The 24,734-nt window shown below is 23.1% G+C and overlaps 3 protein-coding genes and 1 non-coding gene across 10 annotated transcripts in view; 2 read left to right on the top strand and 2 right to left on the bottom strand.

Moving 5' to 3' along the window:
• LOC122850043 (acetylcholine receptor subunit alpha-like) overlaps positions 1 to 3,708 on the bottom strand; it is a 70,465-nt gene extending 66,757 nt beyond the window's left edge. For all 3 annotated transcript variants that reach the window (XM_044149018.1, XM_044149019.1, XM_044149020.1), the window contains exon 1: positions 1,378 to 3,708. In XM_044149018.1, the coding sequence (XP_044004953.1) occupies positions 1,378 to 1,581 (204 nt within the window). In that variant the 5' untranslated portion in view covers positions 1,582 to 3,708. The remainder of the gene's footprint in view (positions 1 to 1,377) is intronic.
• A 4,282-nt stretch (positions 3,709 to 7,990) lies between these two features.
• LOC122850044 (thiamin pyrophosphokinase 1) lies at positions 7,991 to 10,355 on the top strand. Its single transcript, XM_044149022.1, has 6 exons — positions 7,991 to 8,119; positions 8,316 to 8,462; positions 8,567 to 8,829; positions 8,890 to 8,994; positions 9,068 to 9,233; positions 9,306 to 10,355. Exons 1-6 carry the CDS (start codon positions 8,059 to 8,061, stop codon positions 9,446 to 9,448), a joined length of 885 nt encoding a protein of 294 aa, XP_044004957.1. The 5' UTR covers positions 7,991 to 8,058; the 3' UTR covers positions 9,449 to 10,355.
• Positions 10,356 to 10,674: 319 nt separating this feature from the next.
• On the top strand, positions 10,675 to 24,125 carry LOC122850039 (V-type proton ATPase 116 kDa subunit a1). 5 transcript variants are annotated; one of them, XM_044149014.1, is made up of 11 exons: positions 10,675 to 11,122; positions 19,718 to 19,854; positions 20,043 to 20,222; positions 20,308 to 20,436; positions 20,546 to 20,628; positions 21,030 to 21,156; positions 21,230 to 21,406; positions 21,478 to 21,690; positions 21,768 to 21,981; positions 22,043 to 23,270; positions 23,348 to 23,740. In XM_044149014.1, exons 2-11 carry the CDS (start codon positions 19,738 to 19,740, stop codon positions 23,442 to 23,444), a joined length of 2,565 nt encoding a protein of 854 aa, XP_044004949.1. In that variant the 5' UTR covers positions 10,675 to 11,122; positions 19,718 to 19,737; the 3' UTR covers positions 23,445 to 23,740. The 5 variants fall into 5 exon arrangements, with proteins under 5 accessions (XP_044004949.1, XP_044004945.1, XP_044004947.1 ...); XM_044149010.1 differs by having other exon boundaries at positions 20,510 to 20,628; XM_044149012.1 differs by lacking the exon at positions 10,675 to 11,122 and adding an exon at positions 17,580 to 17,772 and having other exon boundaries at positions 20,510 to 20,628.
• On the bottom strand, positions 15,901 to 16,033 carry LOC122850752. Its single transcript, XR_006373659.1, has one exon. It is a non-coding gene; the product is annotated as a U4atac minor spliceosomal RNA (small nuclear RNA).
• Positions 24,126 to 24,734: the final 609 nt, after the last annotated feature.

The following is a 24,734-nucleotide window of genomic DNA, read 5'->3' as shown; positions in this document are numbered from 1 at the left end:
AAAAGTATATTAACTAATAAAATCTCAGAGTATTATGATGAACAGATGTGGATATAATAAAACATATATATTATATTCAAACGACCAGTATTTTGAGAAGAGCATTAAATTAAAAATGGACAATATGTATATGTAATAATAACAAAACTTTGTAATATGATATTTTACTTGAAAATTACCATAAATTCATACAAGTCTTGTCTAAAATGGAAATAAAATAAATCAAATTTGAATGATATATTTATATACAATTTATAACAATTTAAAATGAAATATGTATATCGAAATATATTATTTATATTTTTTATAAATAAATAATTAACAAATTTAAATATAAAAAAATTAATAATTACAAAATAATAATAATATAATTATAGATAAATTTATTTGTTATAATTATCAGCTATAAATCAAGATATTAATATTCAAAAAGCTTTTGAGAATTGAGCTTTTCTATCTGTATAACATTTATCGATTGTTAATACTCTGTTACACCATCGTTACATTTACTGGATTAAACAGATCTGAAGAGTCACTACACATTCTAAAATGAGGGTAAATTCAACAACTGATTAGGGTCTTGAGGCTTATGCTAATTAAAATAAAATCAATTTATTTTAATTACCTTTTTTTTTTTTGTTAAAAAGAAGAAAAAAAATAATTTTTAAAACATTTAAAAAATTATATTTTCATTGTTTATAAAATTTTTTATTTAAATATATATAAAAAAGCTTTTTTTTATTTTTTAAATAGCTTTTTATATATAGTACTAGAATATAAACAACTTGAAAAAAAAATAAAAATAAAAATATAACAACTGGTGCATTGTAGCTTATATTTTTTGAAGATCTTTGTGATATTGCCTGCAGGGTTTGAGTCTGCTAAAATTTTAGTATTATTACAATCCAAGTTTTTTAGTTTCTATTTTAATCTCTCATTTTTTGTCTGTCTTTTTTTCTCAACAACTATAGTTGATGTGTATAAGAGAAAACAAGGCTTTTGCAAAGCTGGATTGCGTGGTTGCACTGATGCCACTTGGCATCATCGCGCACAAGGCCAAAGGTCTCACACTAACACTTGCCAACCACTAACGCCACCCTAGCTATCAACTTTAACCACTGTACTTGACACACCCTTTCTCTGTGACGATGCTGGTCAGATTGGCAGAGATACAAGTGAAAGAAAAGAAATAATAAAAATTATATAAAACTTAAATCTCCATATTATCTCTTCTTTTTTTTTTTGCAAAATTTATTTTTATGCTTTACAGCAATTTTAAAATAGTAATGTATTTTAAAAATTAACTATTGTTTGTTTATTAAATTTAATTGGAAATAATAAAATTAGAAAATTATTTTAGTTAAATTGTAAACTTACCACATCGATGAGCTGTGATAATTTGAGCTTGATACAAACACGTAATACATCTGATGTATTAACAACTGGTCGCACAAGTTTATTGTAATTTGATAATAAATCGTCATAGAGACGTTTTGCATCTGGATTACCGGCAACTACACCGTGTATAACTAATGCCGAGAAAAACCATATACGTAGAGTTTCCCCAATTATTGGGGGCATTATGAAACTTATTTTTCCCCACTGTGATGATTATTTTTATTCCTTTTATTAAAAGTTTATTTTATATTTACTTAATTATTCTATTGATAAATTTCAATGATAAAAATTTATATTAAACAATCTGTGTATAGAAAATAAATTAAAATAAAAAAAAATTTTACTTTATGATTGGATTAGGATTAAAGCTCCAAGTGCCATCAAAAGCTACAACCCTTATCCAGTTAAAAATTAAAAAATATATATTATATTTAAGTTTTAAAAAAAATAATAAAAAATATTTTCTTTTTATTTTAATTTTTAAAAGTCAATAAAGCAGTAATAGAAAAACTTTTTAATGCAATTGAAAAAAAAAAAAAAAAGAAAATAATTTTTTCCAAGTTAAAAATTAAAATAAAGAAAATAAAATAAACAAATTATTGGCATGAAAAAATCGTATCGAATTACAAATGCACTTGAATTTAAAATTTTTTTATTATTGTGTTTACATAAAGGGGTGTAGCTATTATGAAATAAAATAATCATTAAAATAAATATACTGAATAAAAAATTTATCTCTTCATTGAGGTAGTAAGTGTATCACCTCACGACAATGCATTAACAATTGAAAACATTTTCCCAAGAGTGATAAGTTTTTTCTTTTTCATTTTATGTTTAGATTTGAACAAAAAAAAAAAAAAATAAATAACTACGTATAAATGACGAAGCTATTCCACTTTTCAGACGCCTCATAGCTCGTCCTACTTTTCTGAAAACGGCTCTTCAATGTACAAGCGTGTGGTAGAGACACGACCCTTAGAAATACTCGAGTAGCAAAAAATAAAAGAAAGAAAAAAAAAAAGAAGAAGTTCGCTGGTGAAAAATAAAAAAAAAAATTGAAAATGAAGCAGCCATTCTACACAGTTGAAGAAAGCGCTTTCAAAGCTTTTCCTGTGAACACTATGAGTCATAAATTTTTGTCAAAAAATTGCGGTATTCATGATGATTATATATTCAGATAATTTAAATAAACTAACCTATTTTATATGCTCATATAAAAGAAAATAATTATAATCAATGAAAAAAATAAATAAAAAATTTGTTTCCTATTTAAATTTTTTTTTTTTCAAGGATAATTAGTTGGGTCAGCATCAATTTGGTTTTAAAGATAACAAAGTTTAAACTAAATTATACAGTAAAAGTTTCAATGAAACTATGTGCTTTGAAATCGATAATGTCCCAGTGCTGATAGAAACTTTGAAAATCTAACATAGACAAAATACAATTAACAAGATTTTCTATACATATATAATAAAATTTTATGATTAAAAAAATTTTTCAACTAGATTAAATTTTTTTAAATGAAAAATAAAAATATTAAAAGTATTTTGTTAATAAAAAAAAGTATATATTTATTTGATATATATCAAGGACATTCATGGAAAAGTTTATTGTACACCAACTTGAATGACGGTATAGAGCTTTATGCGAATGAAACATATTGAGTAAAAAAAAAATTAGAAAAAAATAAACTCAACGTGGCTAGAGATAAGCTAGGCTATTTTATTTTTTTTCCTTCAGATATATAGCTATAATTTATCTACAATGTATATCTCGAAAGAAATCATTGGATCGTTAGTTAAAATGATCGAGAAAGGTTGGCCCACATTGTATTTCAGCTGGTGATTTGTATTAAATCTGATATGTTAGATGTACCCTCATTTGCAGTAACTCGTTTGTACTGACAGTAATATCTACTCATATTTCAAATTAATGTCAAAAATTTACAGTCAATTTTTAAAACAATATCAATAAAATTAAATATATATTTTGAAATTATAATTATTATAAAATTTACCATTATTTAAAATTTATCTATAAAATTTTTTTTTAATTTAAAAAATATATTTAAATTTAGTAAAATTTTCATACACAGTTTGTTTAAAATAAATGATAAATAAAATTAAAAAAAAATAAATTAATTAAAATATTTATTTATGTAAAATTATTGTTAATTTAATTTATTTATTAATTTTAAAATACACTTAATAAACAACACGCACTTTTGTTAAATACACGACGTTTAAAAAATAATTAAATTTTTTTTTAAGTTAATATAGCAGTGTTCTCTCACGCACTTCACTCGAGACTGATATTGGGTTGAAATTACCAACGAGCTTTTTTAAAGTTTAATATTAAAATCGCTAGACGGCAGCACTGTTTGAACAAGTACATATATTTGCCACTCTAAGCCTTGGTAACCACCCTCATCTAGGGGGTGGTTTGGTGTTGGCGAGGTCAAACTGAGGGCGCTAGATATAAATGAAAGGGGTTTTCTCTCTGGACCGTTTTTGCGCGCGCAAGATTCAGACAATGTCTTTTTTTTTTTTTTTTTGGAGAAGAGAATGACAAAGGTTTTGGATAAGCCAGAGAAAGAACAAAAATTTAGTGAGATAGGTTGTGGGTAGGAGATTGGAGAAAAATTGAAAGGGAGAAAAAGCATAGGGTAAAAGAAAAAGAAACAAAAAAAATATGTAAAATTGAAAAAAGAAAAAAAAGAAAAATTAAATTGAAGCCACAAAGGTGCGGCAAGTCGACGTTGAGTTTCCAATATTAACGATCCAATATGAACCGCTTATTATGGTCAAGTAGTAAAAGTCAGCTATTGGTCAGACATGCAATAATTTTTTATTAATTATTAACTATTGGCATTAATAATTGTACAGTTAAAAAATAAATTAAAAAAATAGTAGAAATGTTTTATTATTCATTTGCATTCATTACAGACAAGATAAATTATAGACAATATTTTATTTTCTTTGTATATAGATTAATTTTTGAAATTTTATTTAAACGTATTCAACTTTTATACAGCAAACTTTTATCTTTTTTATTTTTTCTATTTTTAAACTGTGATTAAGTTTCTACTACTTTTACAACGTGAAAGTTGACCCTTTGTAAGACCAAAGCGTATATCCAAGAAACTTTTCAAGAGATGTTCTCGCGTTGGGAATGATAAATTTCAAATTTCTTTTTTTTTTTTTTTTCTCTTGGATATTTGTCATTTTTTTTTCTGGACACGTGAAAAGGAAAAAAAAAAACTTTGATAATACTTGATGTTGGTCAAAAGAGTAATGATCCAATGATTAAATGACTTCAAGTAAAAAGAAAAACTTTTGAAATTTATTTAAAACAAAATTGATGATTAATTTTTCAAAGGTAATTTCTTGATGGATTATTATTAAAATTTAACTAGTTTCTAGATAATATTGATAAGGTGAATGACGATGTGGTGTGCAATAACGAGTTTCTACATAAATTCATGTTTGCTTTAATTTACCAAACTTGCTAAGTAAAATCACAAAGCTTGGAAACACAGTAAGAAAATCACATGAACAAGTAAGAGTTTATAATTTAATTACAATATTCAAAGAGTAACTTTACATATCATGGTGTGATTTTTAATTTTACCATTGTTATAATTAGATTCAATGAAAATTTATGAAAAAAAAAAAATAATAATAATTGGCTAATTTATGCTTATATTAAAAAAATGTAAATTTTATATTTTTAAAAATAAAAATGCAAACTATTATTTTTTAAATATAAAAAAAATTAAAATATAAAATTAAATTAATGATAAGTTTAAAAATAAAAAAATTAATTAAATATTACTTAAGTTAATGTTAATAAGAAAAATTTATATAAAAAAAATTAACAATTAACTTTTTCAAAAATAAACTTTATAAAATTTCTATATTATTTACAATAACTAATAACAAAAAAAAAATGAATCTAAAAATTTTATTCTACTTGGAAATTAGATATATATATTAAATCTGTAAAATGGATTAAAAAAAAAAAATAAATAATAATGATCAGGCTGTAAAAGCTCGATCGAAATACTTGTTTCAAGTATCCGGTTCAGAACGAAATTCTAGATTGACGATGTCCATTAATCTCTTCTTTTTTTTTTTTATTTTTTCATTGACTTCACACGAATCTAACTCGTCTACAAATCAGAAGAGTTCTTTCAAGATAATTTATCGAAATAAAAAAAAACCATTTCAATAAATTGACCTCATCTCTAGTAATTAAAAAAAAAAAAAAATAATACAAAAATAACATCAAAGCTTTTATACTTATTATGATTTTAATAATAATATTATTATTGATCCTGACATTTTCTGAAAATTTTCATAACTGAAATAAAAAATGAATAAAAAATTATATCATGATAAGAATAAGTAATTTTTTTTTCTTCCACATCTTCCAAGCATATTCGGTTGTGATATTAATACCACACTCGACATCAGTAAGCTATATTATTTCGTTCTATTTTTTTGCAATAAAAAAACATAACAATAAATTTCATATGTATATATATTTTTTTTTTTGATATTTATTTAAATAAAAAGTTTGCATTTGTCAGTGATATTTACCACAACCTGGACCTTGGATAGACGACATTTTAGGTTGAGTGGATTCGATAAATGTTACGGAAATTTGAAAAGGAGATATGTCATATATATTTAAGAACGACTTGGCAAAATACCAATCTTTTATAACCCAAAAGTGTCCAACAGACACAAAAATCGTCGCTTGTCTGATTTAACCGACACTCATACATAAACCCTCATTCGTCTATTTCTCACAGCTCCTATATCTAATAATCAAAAATGATTTGTCATCAGCCATAAATTCATAAAATTTACAAGATAAAAAATAAACACAAAAAGTAACAAAATTTAGTAATAAATAATTCAAGTAAAAAAAAATGAAAAAGTAATAAATTCTTGTACAAGAGATAAGTAAATAAATATTCATTCATTTTTTTCGCCTATTTTTTTTGTTTTTTGGGTTACATACTCAAGAGAATTTAGACAAGACACGTAATAGTTCAAAAACACAAATGTACATGTGCTTGTACTTTGCAGTTGGAGTATATATATGCTGTTTCTTGTGACAACGTGACAGTGTTTGAATATTGGCAAAGTTTATGGAAATTATAGTCAAGATGAGTCTAAGAGCTTGAAGAATATGTTGTGATAAAATATAATGGCTTTTGTGGTGTTATAGGTAAGCATTTTATCCCTCGAGAAAAATTACTATGCGCAAATAATAATTATTAATATTTTCAAAAAACTTTTCATATAGCTTTTTACATTTCCTATGATCCATGTTACCCACAACGATACTTTTTTTTTTTTTTGCTCTAGTTTTATCCAATGTTTTTTAGTTTTACAAGTACTTTGAAACTTGGATAAATTGTTTAACAGTGAGTCTACCATTAGTTTTTTTTTTTTTTTTTTTTTAGACATGATTATTAATTTTTTTCTAATCACATCAGAGTCAAGAGTCAAGACTAAATATCATAGTTAAAATATTTGTTAAAAAACAAATTATTCAGTCAAATTATTTCATAATATCCAGGATATTTAAAAATTATGCCAAAAGTCAATGTACGATTAATAAATAAATGCTTTAAAAATTTGATTAAATAATTATCGTAGCATAATGCATTTTTTTAACAATTATTTTTGTTTATCTCGTTGATGGAAATTGAGTTAAATAAAAAATTAAATCAAAGCACTCTTGAGATTTAAACAACAACAGAGCTTTCGGTGGTGGATATGGATAACGAATCGATCATTAAATTTTCAGTGATATTCAACGTGGTAGATATCCTATATATGATTACTCCGGAAAATTTACCGGAAGGAATTTTAAACCTATATCATAAATTAATTAAATATTCAAATGAAAATATCAAAAATAAATTAATAATTTATAAAACCAAGATAACCAAATTCTGGATATATTTTTTTTTCTTTTCTTTTTGAATTATTTAATAATAAATAATATTTGTTGGTGTATTTTATTCTCGATTGCACATGTGTAAATGAATTTCAAAAATGACCCAGATTGCCAATAAAAATTGTTGAGTCTTATCGACTGAATCACCTAGCGAATATATAACGTCTCAAACCAAGAGAGAGAGAAAGAGAGAGAGAGATGATACCAGTATCAAAAATCAAAGTGGCACTGAAGAGCACTGAGCAGCTGAACAGTCGAGAATTTAAAGCAGCCTGGACCAGTCTGGTCTGGTCTGGACCATTTATCTAGAATACAGTAGAATATTCTCTTTTTATTATTTTATTTTTTTCTGGAACCATAGTGCTTCAGTCTTCATGCCTGGAACATAAATTTAAAAAAGAAAAATTTAAATATGAAATTTCTCCATGTTGGAGTGATAATACAGATTTCTCAGTTGATAAAATAAATTTCAGCTTTAGCAGTGGCCAATTTACATTTTTAATCATAAAAAAAAAAATAATAATAATAATAAAAACAAGAAACAATTATTTAAAAACACAGAGTTTATTTATTCATCTATTTGTTGAATTAAAAAAATGTTGATAATTAAAAAATGAATAAATATAATTTTTAATAGTTATTGCTAAAAAAATAAGCTTAAATATTTTGTTATTGTCGTCATAAATGTTGACATGCTTATTGCTTACTTGCTCTTACGTCACAAGCCTACAATTATTAACACGAGGTATTTATAATAAAAATAGATACATAACAGTGTTATAAATATATTCATTTAATTAACAAAATAATGAAAATTATTATTTAGTTAAAAATTAATTTACCAACAGTTTAATAGTATATAAAAATTTTGTTAAATCAAGTTATATTTTCATCAATATAACCTAAGTTTTAACTTGTTTTTAAATTTATGTTGTGTGTAGCAATGGGAAATGGATTTAAAAGTAATAACAAATTATGGGAACCTTCGAGATTATTTGATAAATCAACAAATGAAAAATATGCTGTAATAATATTAAATCAACCAATTTTATTTAGTCCCAATGTAATGCTACCAATTTGGAAACGAGGTAATGATTAATATATAATTTAAATTGCTAAATAAATTCAAGGACATTATTATCAAATTATTATGTCATAATGTTATATAAATATTAATAATATTATTTTACAGCTGAAATGACAATGACAGTTGATGGAGGAACAGATCGTTGGTTAAATTATATATCATCAATAAATAATGTCAATGATATTACTCCAAAAACAAATTTAATACCACAATTAATTGTTGGTGACTTGGACAGTGTATCACCAAATGTACTTGATAAATATGAAAAACTTGGTGTTAAAATTATCAAGACACCAAATCAAAATTTAACTGATTATTCAAAAGCTTTAATGGAAATATCAGCTGAATGTAAAAAACGAAATACACTGGTAATAAATTATAAACAATTGATTGATTATTGAGCTATTAATATAAATTAATAAATTTAGATTGATGCTGTTTATACATTTGTTGAAACAAGTGGAAGATTTGATCACATTATGGGAATAATAAATACACTTTACAAAAGTGATAAGCTCATAAATGAAACAGAAGTATGAAAATACAATTTAAAATATAATTCACATGATTATATTTGTATAAATATATTTTTTTTTTATATTACAGACAATTATAAATGTTGCTAGTAATTCATTGACCTGGCTATTAAAACCTGGCACACATACAATAAAAATTCCAGAGGTTTTGTATAATAGTAATTCTTGGGTTGGCTTGATACCATTTGAATCGAAAAGAAATATTGTATCAACAGCTGGACTCAAATGGAATCTTGGTAAATTAATTAACACACAATTATTTAAAGAAAAAAAAAAAACTATATCAATATTTGTTTTGTTATTTTTAGATAATTCAGAATTAGAATTTGGTGGTATGGTTAGTACATCAAATTCTTATGATGGCTCACCAGAAGTTATTGTAACAACAGACACTAAAATAATTTGGTCGATGGGAATTGAAGCTCTTGTTGATTCTCTAGAAACTTCCTAGCATTATATATTTTTTTTTTTTAATTTTTGAATCTTCATAAATAATAATTTAATTATTTAGATTTACCGGTGATAAAACAAACTAAAATTGTTTTAGATTATTTTAATAATTAATGGGTTGTACATATAATTAATTATTCCATTTTAAATAGATGATTTATTTTTTATTTTTAGAAAAAAAAAAGATTACTCGAATTATATGCTTATATTATTGATTGATTGTGTTGTACTTAATTTATTAGATTTTTTTTTATATTTTATTTTTGTTGTCAAGGTTTATATTTATAAATTTTTCATTGTTATATTGTCTTGTAAAAAAAAGGCTTCTTTGATTATTTACACAGCCATCGAGCACTGTTTGTTTTCGTCTATTTTAGTCATGTTTTACGAAAAATAAAAAAAAAATTATATATAATAACTGTCTGAGAGAATGTAGGCAAAACGAATGACTATTTTTTTTTTTTTTTTCTACAAGAAAATATCGACTTTTTATAGTATCATGTTATTTTTTTTTTTGGTAAGTTGCCTCATCATATCATTCCTACCATTATTGTAAATTAAAAAGATTAAATCGCTAGTATCAAATAGAAAAAAAAAAAAAAATATTAAATTTATTCTACTTAATTAAATTCTTAGAAAATTGATTAAACGGTAAAAATTTAAAAATAAAAAACTATTAAATACATTTGTCTAGATTTGAATTGACGATAAAAAATATTTCTCACCCCAACGAAAATAATTTTTTTCATCGAAATAAAGGATGTAGTAATAACGAAACTAAATAGAAATAATTATGTCAACCAAATAAAACCTCCCACTTGATTTTAAAAAAATTAAAAAATAATAAGTATCATTAACACCGATAAATAACTAAATATTTAAAATTAAAATAAAAATATTTATTTATACATTTTGTGTTCATCAAATATATATAAAACTCAGGTTTTTTTTTATATATTATCCCCCTCTTGACATGCTTACATTTTATTGATTATAAAAATAAAAAAAAAATAAAAAAAAGTAATATTGTAACGATGTTTCTATGGAGTTGAAAAACCGGGCACAATAAGGATGAACCTATTTAAAAAAAAAAGCTTTTACAGTTGTGTGTTGTATATATACATATGTATACACAACATTCTCTCTCGACACATTAATTCGATCAGCTGTCGTAGTGTTTACATTTGTCGGCAACTACCATCAGCATGGTGGGGTGATGGCCTAGTACAACAGTCTTTAACCGCCCGTCGAACGGTTGAAACAACCACGCGTGTTGTTCGCCACCGGCAAGTGAGTAAAAAACGTAAAAAAAAAATACGCGTGTGTAAATTATCACTTCATTCGGCATCATCAAGTGTTACTTAATAAAAAAAAATATATATATAAATTATTATATTTGCTATCAATCAAATTATTAATAATAATTTATCAAAAGTTATTATTGACAAGTGCAACAGGTTTTTTTTCAAATGCCACGTCGGCCATTCTGGCTTTTGGGCCAACGGTTTTGGAGCAAGGCGTAAGCAATATATAAAAAAAAAAAATTTTTAAAAACTAAAAGATTATATTTTAAAGTGTGTTGAAAAGTTTATGTTGAATTAAAAAAAAAAAAAGGGAATAGATCAACGAGTTTGACACTCTTACTGAATGGATGCCAAAACACTAAAAAATCACTGTAAATATTAATTTATTTTTTATTTGTTTAAAATTTATTATTTAATTTTAGAAATTTATTATTTTTTCAATACTATTATTTACGTTAAAAACTTTTCTCTTTTTTTACATGAGAATATAAACACGCAGTCGCGTGAATATTTTGTATATATTTTTTTTTATGAATTTTTTTTACTATAGGATCTTCTTTATACATTGTAGATGTCCCCAATGAAAATTACATTATTTAAAAATCAATGAGTATTAATTTGCATGAACGACAATATTACTAAATTTTAAAAAATGTTTATTTCACAGTTAAATTAATAAATAAGAGATATTTTTCTTTTTAAACTTGGTCAAGTCAATTATGATTAACCGTCATGTAGTAATATTTTTTTGTTTATTATAATATCAATGTATTTTATTTTTACCTCGATAACGCGTTTGAGGTATTAAATTTGAGGTAAAAATACACGGGGACATTGTATCGATTATTGTTAGACTGTGAAGGAAGTCAAACGGAAGGGTGACCATACAATAGATTCCAATCGATAGTCTTATCAAATTAAGTACACACTTTTTTTATTTATTTATTATTATTATTTATATGACATTGGATTAATCAAGGAAAAAAAAAAAAAAACAAAATAGGATTTAATTTTAATCAGATAAGTAATTATTATTTTTAAAATATATTTTTTTTTTAATTTAGTAATTAGATTATTTATATTTTTATCAAAATAATCTTGAAATTTGTAATATATATTTTTTAATTAATTAAACAAGTGGGTAATTACTTGAATATTTTTTTAATAAATAAAAATTTATATTATTAATGTAAATTGTTCAAGAGTTAAAAAAACAAATAAAAATAAATTCTTGATCATGCACATGTGACAATCTTAACATTTACAAATGCATTATGCAATGGCCCCAATTCACATTGAATTGCTATCGATATACCAACTTGACTTTTACGTAATATATCACATTGGTGATCGCATTTACTTGTTGGCATTAAAATTGTCATTCAATCAATTCAAGTCCATTGAACTGTTGAAAAAAAAAAAAACACATTTATTTTCTAATTTTTATCGGTGTAAAGTTTATTTTCATCGAAAAATAAAATACTTTATTCATCAACTGCACATTACTCTATTAATATTTTATTTAATAAATCCGTTGATGGAAAAATTTATCAATCGTTTTATTTTGCTAAATTACTATCAATTGATCGCAAATTTTGTTAGTGTTTAATTTATTTACTGTTTGATTGGCCTGATTTTTATATTTATTTAATTTTTTTTTCAATCACACATTGTTGTCATAATGATAAAGCCATATCGATATTAATTATCAACTATATTTACATTTTTTTTGTCTCTTTTTATTCCTCATATTTCTATGTTAATTGTAAAATTATTTAAAACATTTTTTCCTGTATTATTATTAATTATTCTTCATTGAGAATATTGACAAGATTAATGTACTTTTTAAATTTGATTTATTACTAGTTAGAAGATATTTTTATTTATTCTCTTTATTAGTATTTAGTAGTAAAAAAATATGAAATTCATAATTAAGAAAGCCCAATTATATAAGAAAAAAATATATAATAATTTAGTATAAAAAAAAAAAAGTACATTTATAATAATCACGAAATTATATTGAAAATATTTTATTTTTCTTTTCTCAATTATTGATTAGATAATATTTTAATTATTTATTTATTTGCATGTATGATAAATGATTAAAATAGTAAAAATAAAAATTTTATAATTAAGAAAATTTAATTATATTATTTTTGAAAAAAATGTGGATGTATTGAGACCAGTTGTACCGGATTTAACTGATAGAAACTTGCATGTATAAACTCCTTTCAATTATTTCCTTGACCCAACTATCAGATTGAACTTCCTGAGATTCGTGATTAAACTGTCTCTTGCTCGGTCTCATGTATTCAATGAAAATTTTTATATTTTTATTTTCATATCAATGTAACTATTATGGTTGATATATATATTTATTTATATACTTTATGCGTGGTTGATATTTAATACTATTAAATATCAATTGATTATTATTTATTGAAGCGGGTAAACTAGCTTTAAAGAAAGTAACATTTGCATAAATGTATATCCACATGTTGCAATATACACTCGTTCATTCTAAAAAAAATAAAGAAAAAAAATTATTGTGTTATAGAAATAATATATCAACACTTTGATTTTTTTATTTTCTAAATTTCTATACAGTAATATTCGATCTTATTGTTTTTTTTTAAATAATTTTTTTCAAATAAAATAGTATATTTATTTTAATAAACGGAAATAAAAAATTAGAAATTTAATTAGAAAATTAAATAAATTTTTTTTTATTTTTCAAGTATGCTAATTAAGGTTAAAAAAAAAAAAAATTAATATAATACTTTGACAACTGTTTTTGTGTTGAAAAAAAATACATCAGCTTTTTTTTTTTTTTATAAATTATAATTGTTATTAAAATAAAATAAAAAAAAAACAATTTAATTAATGCTGACGTGTATTACAAGTTGAAAAATACTTATAAATTTTTGTCAGCTGAATTTTATTATATTTTCTTGATTGATCCGCTTTAAGAAAAATAAAAACTAAAAAAACAAATCAACAAACAACTAAAATGATTCATCAGCAACTATCAATTTTTATTTTTATTATTTTATCAGTGATGATGATGATGATGCTGAGGTTTTAACATTATATTCTCCATTTTCCCCTTTATTTATTCGGGTGTGTTCACGACATATCCATCATTTACAAGAGGATGTAGAATATCCATGACGTCATCGACAAAAAAATTCACTAAAAAAAATAAATTACTCATTTTTTCTTTTTTTTTTTTTTCAATTAAAAAAATTTTTTTTTCATATTTTTTTAAATCTATAAATATTTGCTCATGAAACTTGAATGAAAAACACAGTTATTATATAATTCTAATTAATAAAACTAATTTTTCGATAATCGAAATTTTATATTAATTAATCAATTAATTTTTTTATAAATTTTCCAAGTAAATAGAAACGAGAAAAAAAAAATTCTGCGACCTTTTAACGGTGTAAATTTATGTCTCTAATTTATCCCAGTTAATAATAATAAATAATAATAATAAAAATAATAAAAAATAAGTGTTTATAAAATTTTTAAGTAGAAGAAAAGGGAAGAGTGAAATTGAAGGCACGTGAGTAGACTGACAGACTCGATACTCTTAGCCATCATGAATAGTTTTGTTTATCACAAGGAGGTTCTCATTTTGTTACGAGGCCACTGTGAGTATGATCATCATTTATTTAAAAGTTTAATGCATCCTACAGTATTAACTATCACACATAAATAATGTTTTTTCTATTTTTTTTCTATTTTACAAGTAAAAAAATTTATTTGAAAATTCGATGGATTTTTACAAAATGATTTTAGAATTTTTTTTTTTACATTTAACAATTTTTATAATTTAACATTGTCAATTGCGAATGCTTAACAGCTGTCGTTGTGGTTATTAGGGTCACTCAAGCCAGAGATTGCTGTCCAAGGTTCTTGCTGTTTAGGAATTTTGTAAACGAACCATCCGTCTGGTCACCAATAAAACTCGTGATTTTCGAAGCTTTCTTTTTTTCATATAATGTAATTTTTTTTTTTTTTATTTATTCAATTTCGTTTAAAATATCTTGAAAGCAACCATATTATTAATTAAGTATAATATTTATTCAAGTAAATTTATAGCTAAATATTGAGTAAGTAAAAGAAAAAAAAAAATTCAAATCTAAATATTTTATCATAATTAATTGAATATTTTTAAAATTATTTTCTTGTTATTTATAAAATTAAATTTAACTATGCTTTATTTATCAATTGAATGTGTGTTTTGTGTTAAAATAATAATCGTGGGAATATATATATATATTTTTTTCAAATGCCCTTTAATCCGCTCTCAACTAGATTGTTAACTGGTTGAAATTATTTTTCATTTAAAATATAATAAACATTGTATTTTTCATATCAAACATCATGGATTAATTTTATAAAATTTGTCATTTTATTTTTTATTTATATACACGAATGAAAATTCCAGGCGCGTGTATATAAAATGAAAAAAAAAATTAAATAAATAAAATACATTCCTCGCATGAAATGGCCTTTACTCATTCATCTCTGTCTCTCTTCTCAGTGTAAATCATTATTTCTCCATCAGGCATTGTTTTTTCTTCCTCTTGTATATACATACACAGTCAATCACAAATGCAGTCAATAAACATTACCCACTGTAATAAACTTCGTCCGGTGTCGATTGTCCAACAAATAAAAATATTAAAAATTTACAATTCTATCGCACCTGATGATTTCACATGACTTTCTATTTCATCAATATAAATCAAAATATTAATATTCATAAGCTCATATTACCTAAAATAATAAAATATAATATTTTTTTAAATAATTTGAATTTATACATTTAAAAAAATTAAATTAAATATGCATTTTAAATTTATTATTTATTGGTTCAAAGAAAAATAATTATAATTCATTTAAAAAAATTGTTTTTCGTTTGAAAAAAATTATAATTCATTTTTAAAAAATTATAATTTGTTTAAATAAATTTACATTCTTTTGAAAAAAAATTATTATCAGTTAGAAAAAAATTTAAAGAAGATGTTTTAATTATTAATCGAAGAGCTAATCGAATACAGTGTTGGTAATTACTTTTAATTTAATAATTTAATAAATATATAATTAAAAATATATGGTTCCTTGTAAAGTAAAGGAACCTTTCAAAAATTGCAACACATGTATTTTAATATAAATACACGGATGCGATAATAATTATTGTAATGGGTTTCAGCATCAGTACCCTCACTATACGTTCATTGAATACTATGCTCCCCGAAGACAAGGACATCGAACCCTACAATTCAGCTCAAATTTATCAAATCGAAATAACAACACTCAAGAGAAAAATATTTGCCATCTGTTGACAGTAAAATGAATTATTATGCAAGTAATATTATTATACTTTTTTTAAACAATTTTAATAAACAAAAAATTTGAAAAAAAAAAAAAAATAAATCGTTATCTTATTATGGTGCAATTTGCATGTCATAATTTATCATTCAAAAATCGAGATAAGCTGGAGGTCACAAATGCATAAATAAATAATAATAAATTTTTATTTTAAAATTTAAATTTTTCAATAAACACTATGAATTAAATGGCTTGATTTTTTTTTATATATAAATTATCTATTAGACATTCGAAACCTTGATAAATATATTCATTTTTTTTCGATTTTTTTTTACGTGCGTAATGAGACGAGAGTAATTATAATTTGTTTGTCTTGTCATTGACAGTTTATATATAATTTTATTTATTATTTATTTTTATCGTCGTGACGTGTTATTTGTTGAGGATTTAAATGATGTATAATTGATTAATTCAAATCCTCACACTGATAAATTAACCATCCTTTTGTATTTTTTCGAATTTTTAAAAATCCTTGTAATTAATTTTTTTTTGTTACATAACAAATTTATATTTTTATAATAATCCATATATTAAAAGCAAATTGTTTATATGATAATTATAATTTTTACCTTGAGTTTAATTTATATGAAATTTCAAAAATCATAAAATAAACAGTTATAAATAAATTAGAGATAAAAATTTTTTTTCATGACAATATTATCATCATTTTGCGATGATTTACAAATAAATTTTGTATATTTTACTTATGTTCAAATCAAAAGAAAAAAAAAAAAAATTTATTGTTTAATTTTTTAAATTTATTTATTTCATTGTAATAATAATTATTGTCAACGTGACACTTGATGATGGGTGTGTGACATCATTCAAATGACACGGAAAATAACCGGATAAACGAAATTTGTGTTCGAGTGTATTAAAAACTTGCTGAGGTCTTTTTATTGTGACATGTTACAAAGCAGACAATAAGGTCCAATTTTTTTTTTTTTTTTTTGAATAAATATAGAGGGGTTTAATTGACAGGGTAGATGACATCATTGTAATAATCTTTACAGTGACAAAGTTCAAGCTTTTAAATTTATATCTAATAATTTATTGAAAATAATTACTTTTATTATATATTCAAATTATAAAATTTAAAATATCAAAAATCAAATATCATTATCAGCAATAAATAAATATTTTAACAATAATAATTAATAATTTATAATAAATACATAATTAATAATAATGGAAATTTTTTAAAATAAATTTCATTACTTTTAAAATTTTTAAAATCATATTTTTTTCTCATTTTATAAAATCAGGTCTGACGGAAGTTTTACAAGTACATAATGAATATATCTTATCAGTATGAGTATATAACAGAAAAAAAAAAAAAAATACAGAGAGGGAAATTTTTTTTTTTTATATATTGTGTTTTTTCATTATTATTATTATTATTTTTTGTCACCAAGACCTGAACAGTCAGAGTCAGTAATTGCCTAGTGAGATATGCCCCACTTTACAATAGGTTTACATTTTATAGTCGTAGTCATTGGTGTAAACTGAACGCCACTGTGTTTCTTGGTTTGTCATTAGTGTCTTCACTCACCTGCTGTAAGGTTGTAAATTTTTTTCCCCCAACAAATTCGTGTGTCAGTGTCCTTTGACGTGTGAGGTGAGCTTAGAAAGAGAGAGATATCTAAAATTTTTCATCGTGTCACGTGGGTAATTTATTAATTTATTTTAATATCGGATGGGCATGTTAAACTTGTTCTGTTGAAATTATTGTAAGTACTATCAAAAAATTTATAAATTAAAGTTTATTATTTATTTTTTTTTTTTTTTACAAATAGTTATAATTTTTAATTTTTTTTTTCTAAATAGTATGGTTTTTCTTTGCATTTTCTAATGAATGGAAAACCGGTTTAGTTGTTCAAACGTTCAAGCAGGTTAGAATATATATTTTGTTTTGAAAATTATTTATTTATTTATTTATTTACAATAATAATTATTGGTTTTTTTTTTTTTTTAATTTTCAACGCAAATGGATAATTTTTGTTTAGACACTTGTTGATTATTTTAAAAGTTTGTTTGTTTTTTTTTTTTTAAATTGTGGAATGGAGTATTTTTATAAAATGAAACTGAGTAAAATGTTATCAGTCTTGACCACGCGGACTGCCATAGAAAAAAAGGAAAAACATTTTCTGAAAAATTAATGTTTTTTTTCTAAAATAAGTATTAGAACAATTTTTTTTTTTTATATAATCATTTGAATAATATTTTATGAAGTCTATAATTTTTATAAAATAGATATCATCAAGGTTATTTTTAAATATAAAATTAAAATATTATAATTTCGTATTAAAAAAAAAAAAAACAGTAAGTCATTAAGCTTGTCCGACATTGATAAAAATTTATTCTTACAACATTGGTTTTTCGTAGAAAATATTATTCCTCGATAAGACTAAATAATGAAAAGATAATAGAAAATAAAAAAAAAAAATTCTACGAAATGGAAAATTTTATAAATAAACAAAATCTAAAAATTAAATATTAAAAAATAAAACAAGTATATGTTAAAATTATTTATAAATAAATAATAGTCAATACAAAAACTAGTCCATCATCATCATCAGTGATTTTATTATTAAGATAATAATATTTAAAAAAAAAAAAAAAATTGTCTGATCTCTTTATCTTTCAATTTAATGTTAACACCTCGTCTTAAATTTTATTTAACCATATATTATTTACCTCGTCTTATCACTCGCAATTTACAAGGACACCTGCAAAAAATAAAAAGAAAAAGAAACACAATCAAGAAATCATCATCATTTTTATATAATTATTTTCATATCTCTTTATATTGTTAAAATAATAATAAAAATTTCAAAATAATAAATTTACTAAATCATTTGTTGATAACGTATTTTACCTTTTTAAAAAATTCATATATTTTATTTTTTTTTATCATCAAAATACTCGACCTCGTAATTCAACACAACATCCTGCTGTAGAAAATTATTTCCGACTATTATTTTATAGCTCTGTTAATTTTATTACGTTGTACCTTCTAATTTTGTTGTCAATTATTCTCAATAAATATTCAAACAAAAAAAAAATATATATATTTCTATTCACAAAAGTAAATAAACAAACACTATCATAAATTTCAAGCAAAATATTTTAATTTATCATCAAGTAAGTAATCGAAAAAAAACAACTAGATACCACTGAGATTAGATAACAACTCTCAGTTATTTTAAAAATTTAGAAATAAATAAAAAAAACATAAAATCAATGATCAAAATAATTTCTTCGTCATTTAAAATTAGCTGTGACAGTCATTAAATCATCACCAACACATGCTCATCCACTTAAAACATCGTTCATATATAACCTCGTGATTTTAATCAAAAATAATAATAACAATTATTTTTTTTTTTTTACACGTTGTATTGTAAATCAACAATTTTTTATCGACGTGTATTAGAAACATTTATAAATGAGTGAAAAAAAAAAAATCGAAAAACAATTCGAAAAAATTATTTTCTTCACTTTTATTAGCTTCTATTTTTATTCAAGTATTAATTGAATTTTCTTATTATTTTTTTTTACAGAATAATTGGTAAATACCAAAATGGGAAGCATGTTTAGAAGTGAAGAGATGGGCTTATGCCAGTTGTTCATTCAGCCGGAAGCAGCCTATCTCTCTGTATCAGAGCTTGGGGAGACTGGAACAGTTCAATTTCGTGATGTAAGTATATATTTTATTTTCGTATATTGTATTAATTATTATCATATCAATGTCATTAATAAATTATCAATAAATATAATTATATTCTTTATTTTCACACACCAGACATTTCACATTAATAATTTTGTGTAAAAGAAATAAATAAAAAAAATATATATTCAAATGATTAATGATAAATTTATTTATAGCTAAATGCTGATGTAAATTATTTTCAACGTAAATTTGTCAATGAAGTACGTCGTTGTGATGAAATGGAAAGAAAACTTCGTTATATCGAGGCTGAAGTTAAAAAAGATGGTGTACCAATATCAGATATTCTCAATGATTTACCAAGAGCACCAAATCCACGTGAAGTCATTGATCTTGAAGTAAATATTTTTTTTTTTTTTTATTATAAATTTTATACGGGTAATTATTTAATTAAATTGATTGTTGTATTATTTTTTTATACAGGCTCATATTGAAAAAACAGAAAATGATATTCTTGAGTTGAGTCACAATGCTGTTAATTTAAAAAGTAATTATTTGGAATTAACTGAATTACGTCATGTACTTGAAAAAACACAAGTATTTTTTACTGAGGTATTATTATATTTATAATTATTTATTTAAAATTATATATTATTTTTATCGTATTATCGATATTATTATTTAGTCGAAGAATCAAGGTTCTTTTCTGCTTCTCTATCAGCAGGAGGAAGCCAATGAATCCCTCACCAGGGCATTAATCAATGATGAACAGCAGTATGGAGCAGCTGGTCGTGGACGTCTTGAGTAAATTAACAATTATTATTATTTATTATTATAATTAATAATCAGGTATTTTGTTAATTTTGAAAAATATGCTTTTTCGAAAAAAAAAAAATTAAATTCATTTTTTAATTTTACTTTAGCTGGTTTAATAAATTTTTAATATAAAAAAAAAAACAAATTTAATTAATTAAATTAATTATTTTATGACACACCTCTGTGGTCATCATTTAAATAATTAATTAAATATTTTTTTTTTTTTTGTTTTATTAAATTTAATAGAATTATTTTTGAAGAAATAATTTAACAAGGTCTTTAGAAACATCAAGGAAAAATTTATTTATTAAATTTATAATTTAATTGTCGTTGAAATAATTATTTATATGGTTTTTTTTTTTTTTTTTTTTTTTAATAAATTAATTTAGATTTGTTGCTGGAGTTATTTGTCGTGAAAGAGTACCAGCATTTGAAAGAATGTTGTGGAGAATTTCACGTGGAAATGTTTTTTTACGACAAGTTGAACTTGATGCACCACTTGAAGATCCAAATACAGTGAGTCATATATTTTATTATTGAAAAATTAATACAATATTTAAATAAATATATATCTTGTTTTTAATATTAGGGAAATCAAATATACAAAACTGTATTTGTTGCATTTTTCCAAGGAGAACAATTGAAAAGCCGTTTGAAAAAAGTTTGTACTGGTTTTCACGCATCATTATATCCATGTCCAAATAGTAATTCTGAACGTTTGGAAATGGTCAAGGGTGTTTGCACTCGCCTTGAAGATTTAAATTTGGTAAATATTAATATCACCAAAATTTATCTAAATTATTTAACATAAATCATTAATGATATTTCATTGCTTAGGTTTTAAATCAAACTCAAGATCATAGACAACGTGTTCTTCACAGTGTTGCTAAAGAATTACCAAATTGGAATATCATGGTAAGAAAAATGAAGGCAATTTATCATACAATGAATTTATTTAATATGGATGTATCAAAAAAATGTCTCATTGGTGAGTGTTGGGTACCAATGGCAGATATGGCAGTAGTTAGAAATTGTCTTGAAGAAGGATCAGTAAGTTTAATTATTTTCTACAATTTTAAATCATCAAAAATTAGTACAAATAAATATCATTTTATAAATTATTTTAGCGACTTTGTGGAGGTTCAATACCATCATTCATGAATCTCATTCATACTGATGAAAATCCACCGACATTTAATCGTACAAATAAATTTACAAAAGGTTTTCAAACTCTCGTTGATGCATATGGTGTTGCATCTTATCGTGAAGCTAATCCTGCACTTTATACAATCATTACATTTCCATTTTTATTTGGTGTAATGTTTGGAGACATTGGACATGGTAAATATATTAATTATAACAATAATAAATAAATAATAAATATTACTATTTTTTTATTTAGGATTATTATTGACATTATTTGCTGGATGGATGGTGATGTATGAAAAAAGTTTAAGTGCCAAAAAATCAACAAATGAAATATGGAATATTTTCTTTGGTGGTCGTTATATAATACTTTTAATGGGTTTCTTTTCAATGTATACTGGTTTTATATACAATGATATATTTTCAAAATCAATAAATGTATTTGGATCAACATGGAGCAATCCATATGATTATCAAACACTAATTGCTTCAAAAGATTTTAACTTGGATCCACCTAGAAGTCACAATGACACATATTACGTTGGACTTGATCCAGTATGGGCACTTTCTAAAAATAAAATAATTTTTTTAAATTCATATAAAATGAAATTATCAATAATATTTGGTGTTGTACATATGATATTTGGTGTTTGTGTTAGTATTGCAAATATTATACACAAAAAAAAATATTCAAGTTTAATTCTAGAATTTTTACCTCAATTATTATTATTAATATTTTTATTTGGATATTTAACAGTATTGGTTATGGTTAAATGGTATTTATACTATTCAACTGATACTAAAACTGATCCACGTGATTCACAATGTGCACCATCTGTATTAATAACATTTATTAATATGATGTTATTTAATGAACCAAAAAATGAAACTTGTAGTGGTTATATGTTTGGTGGTCAAGCAATATTACAAAAAGTATTTATATTTGCTGCATTATTATGCATTCCAGTAATGTTATTGGGTAAACCACTTTGGATGTTATATACAAAAAATAAAAGAACTAAAAATCATCAACAACAACCACAACAAAATAATGGTGTTACACAAACACAAGATATTGAGCTACAAGATAGTGTATCAATACCATCAAATGGTGGTAATGTTGAAGTTATTAATGATGCTGATAAACATTCATCTGAACATGATGAAGAAGATTTTGGTGATTTAATGGTACATCAAGCAATTCATACAATTGAATATACATTATCAACAGTATCACATACTGCATCATATTTACGTCTTTGGGCATTATCATTGGCTCATGCACAATTGTCTGATGTACTTTGGACAATGTTATTTAGAAAAGGAATGGGAGTATCAGTATCTGTTTTTGAAGATCCAGTCTGGGGTGCTGTTCGGGGTTTTGCACTATTTGTTGTATTTTTCTTTTGGTCAACATTTACTGTTGCTATTCTTGTTATGATGGAAGGTCTATCAGCATTTCTTCACACACTACGATTACACTGGTATTTAACATTTTTTTTTACGTAATTTTTATTTTATTTAAATTACAAAATTATTGAGAGTATTTTTATTGTTACAGGGTTGAATTTATGAGCAAATTTTATGAAGGACATGGATATTTATTCCAGCCGTTTTGTTTCAAGAACATTATTGATACTGAAGAAGTTGAAGAATAATTTTTTTAATTAATATTACAATTTAAAGTTATCGTTGGCAATAATATTGTTATACTCATATTTTTTTTTCGATTTTTTTTTTTTTTTTTTTTCTTCTTTTTAATAGCCACTGATTTTTTTGTGTTTATAAAAAAAAAAAAAATAATAAATACATTCTTTAATTTGTTAAAAATAAAATAATTAGTTAATTTTTTTTTTTCTTTTTTGAATATATTTTTTTTGAGAATTTAAAGTTAGCTAGGATATAATAAACACCAAATCATAATGAAAAAATAAATTGTAAATGCAGTAAGAAGAAGATGAAAAAAAAAATATTTTCTTAAAAAGCTCAAATGAGAATAATTTTTAATTTTTCATAAATGTTATACATGTTATAGATATAATAATCATGTGATGTATAAATTTTTTTTCGACATTTTGCATGAAAATATACAGTATAAAAGAAATAAAATAGTTAAACTATTATTAATTTTTAAATATATTTACAATTATTAATTGAAAAAAAAAAAAAAAAAAAAAAAAAATGTTTTTTATACTTGTTTTTATTTTAATTATTAATCAAGTGTCTTTGATAGTCATGCATGATTTTTTCATCAGGATATTTCATGGTAAATTACCAACTTTCTATCTCGTTTATTTACAGTAAAAAAAAAAATTAAACTCATGACGAAGGGAGATTATTCAAGGTCAAATTAATAAAAAGAATGACAAAAAAAAAACTAAAGGATATTTTAAAATCTAATACAATCAACAGGAGGTAAATTGTTTAATTAAAAAAAAAAAAATGTACATTGTTTTTATTAGAATTAATTCAAGATAAAAATTAAAAACAAAAATATATATATTTTTAAATAATTAACACTGAAAATCCATTATACTGTAACATTATTTTCAAAAGTTTTTCATGTAGCAAGTTTTAGAAACTAGAAAATGTACAAAAGCAAAATAAAAAATTGTAAAGTTGACTCATATCACAATGAGTATAAATTACATTTAAAAAAAAACAAAATGAGTAATTTACAATAGTTTAAATGTTTATATAAATTGCAATTTTTATAACAAAATTATTAAGCTACATCCTGATGAAAAAGAAAAAGAATAACAACATCAACAACAAGCATGAATAAATAAATAAATAAATTACATGCATGGAAATTTCTATTGTTGGAAATTGATAAATAAAAAAATTCAAATCATTTTTATCGTAGGAGATGTTATTGCTTTTTTTTGGAGCAAGTGGATTTTTTTGCCAATCTTGCGCGCGCTTCATGGTGTTTTTTGTTATTTGTT

Source organism: Aphidius gifuensis, linkage group LG2, assembly GCF_014905175.1.
Source record: "Aphidius gifuensis isolate YNYX2018 linkage group LG2, ASM1490517v1, whole genome shotgun sequence".
In the NCBI taxonomy this organism is placed as follows: domain Eukaryota; kingdom Metazoa; phylum Arthropoda; class Insecta; order Hymenoptera; family Braconidae; genus Aphidius; species Aphidius gifuensis.
This window is presented reverse-complemented; position numbering and strand designations above follow the sequence as displayed.

Bases quoted from the DNA above. Each gene is read 5' to 3' on its own strand.
- LOC122850044 (XM_044149022.1), top strand. From the start codon at position 8,059: ATGTTGACATGCTTATTGCTTACTTGCTCTTACGTCACAAGCCTACAA. The intron at 8,120-8,315 runs GTATTTATAATA...TGTTGTGTGTAG, and splicing joins CCTACAATTATTAACACGAG to CAATGGGAAATGGATTTAAA. The intron at 8,830-8,889 runs GTAATAAATTAT...TAATAAATTTAG, and splicing joins GTAAAAAACGAAATACACTG to ATTGATGCTGTTTATACATT.
- LOC122850039 (XM_044149009.1), top strand. From the start codon at position 19,738: ATGGGAAGCATGTTTAGAAGTGAAGAGATGGGCTTATGCCAGTTGTTC. The intron at 19,855-20,042 runs GTAAGTATATAT...ATTTATTTATAG, and splicing joins GAACAGTTCAATTTCGTGAT to CTAAATGCTGATGTAAATTA. The intron at 20,223-20,307 runs GTAAATATTTTT...TTTTTTATACAG, and splicing joins GTGAAGTCATTGATCTTGAA to GCTCATATTGAAAAAACAGA.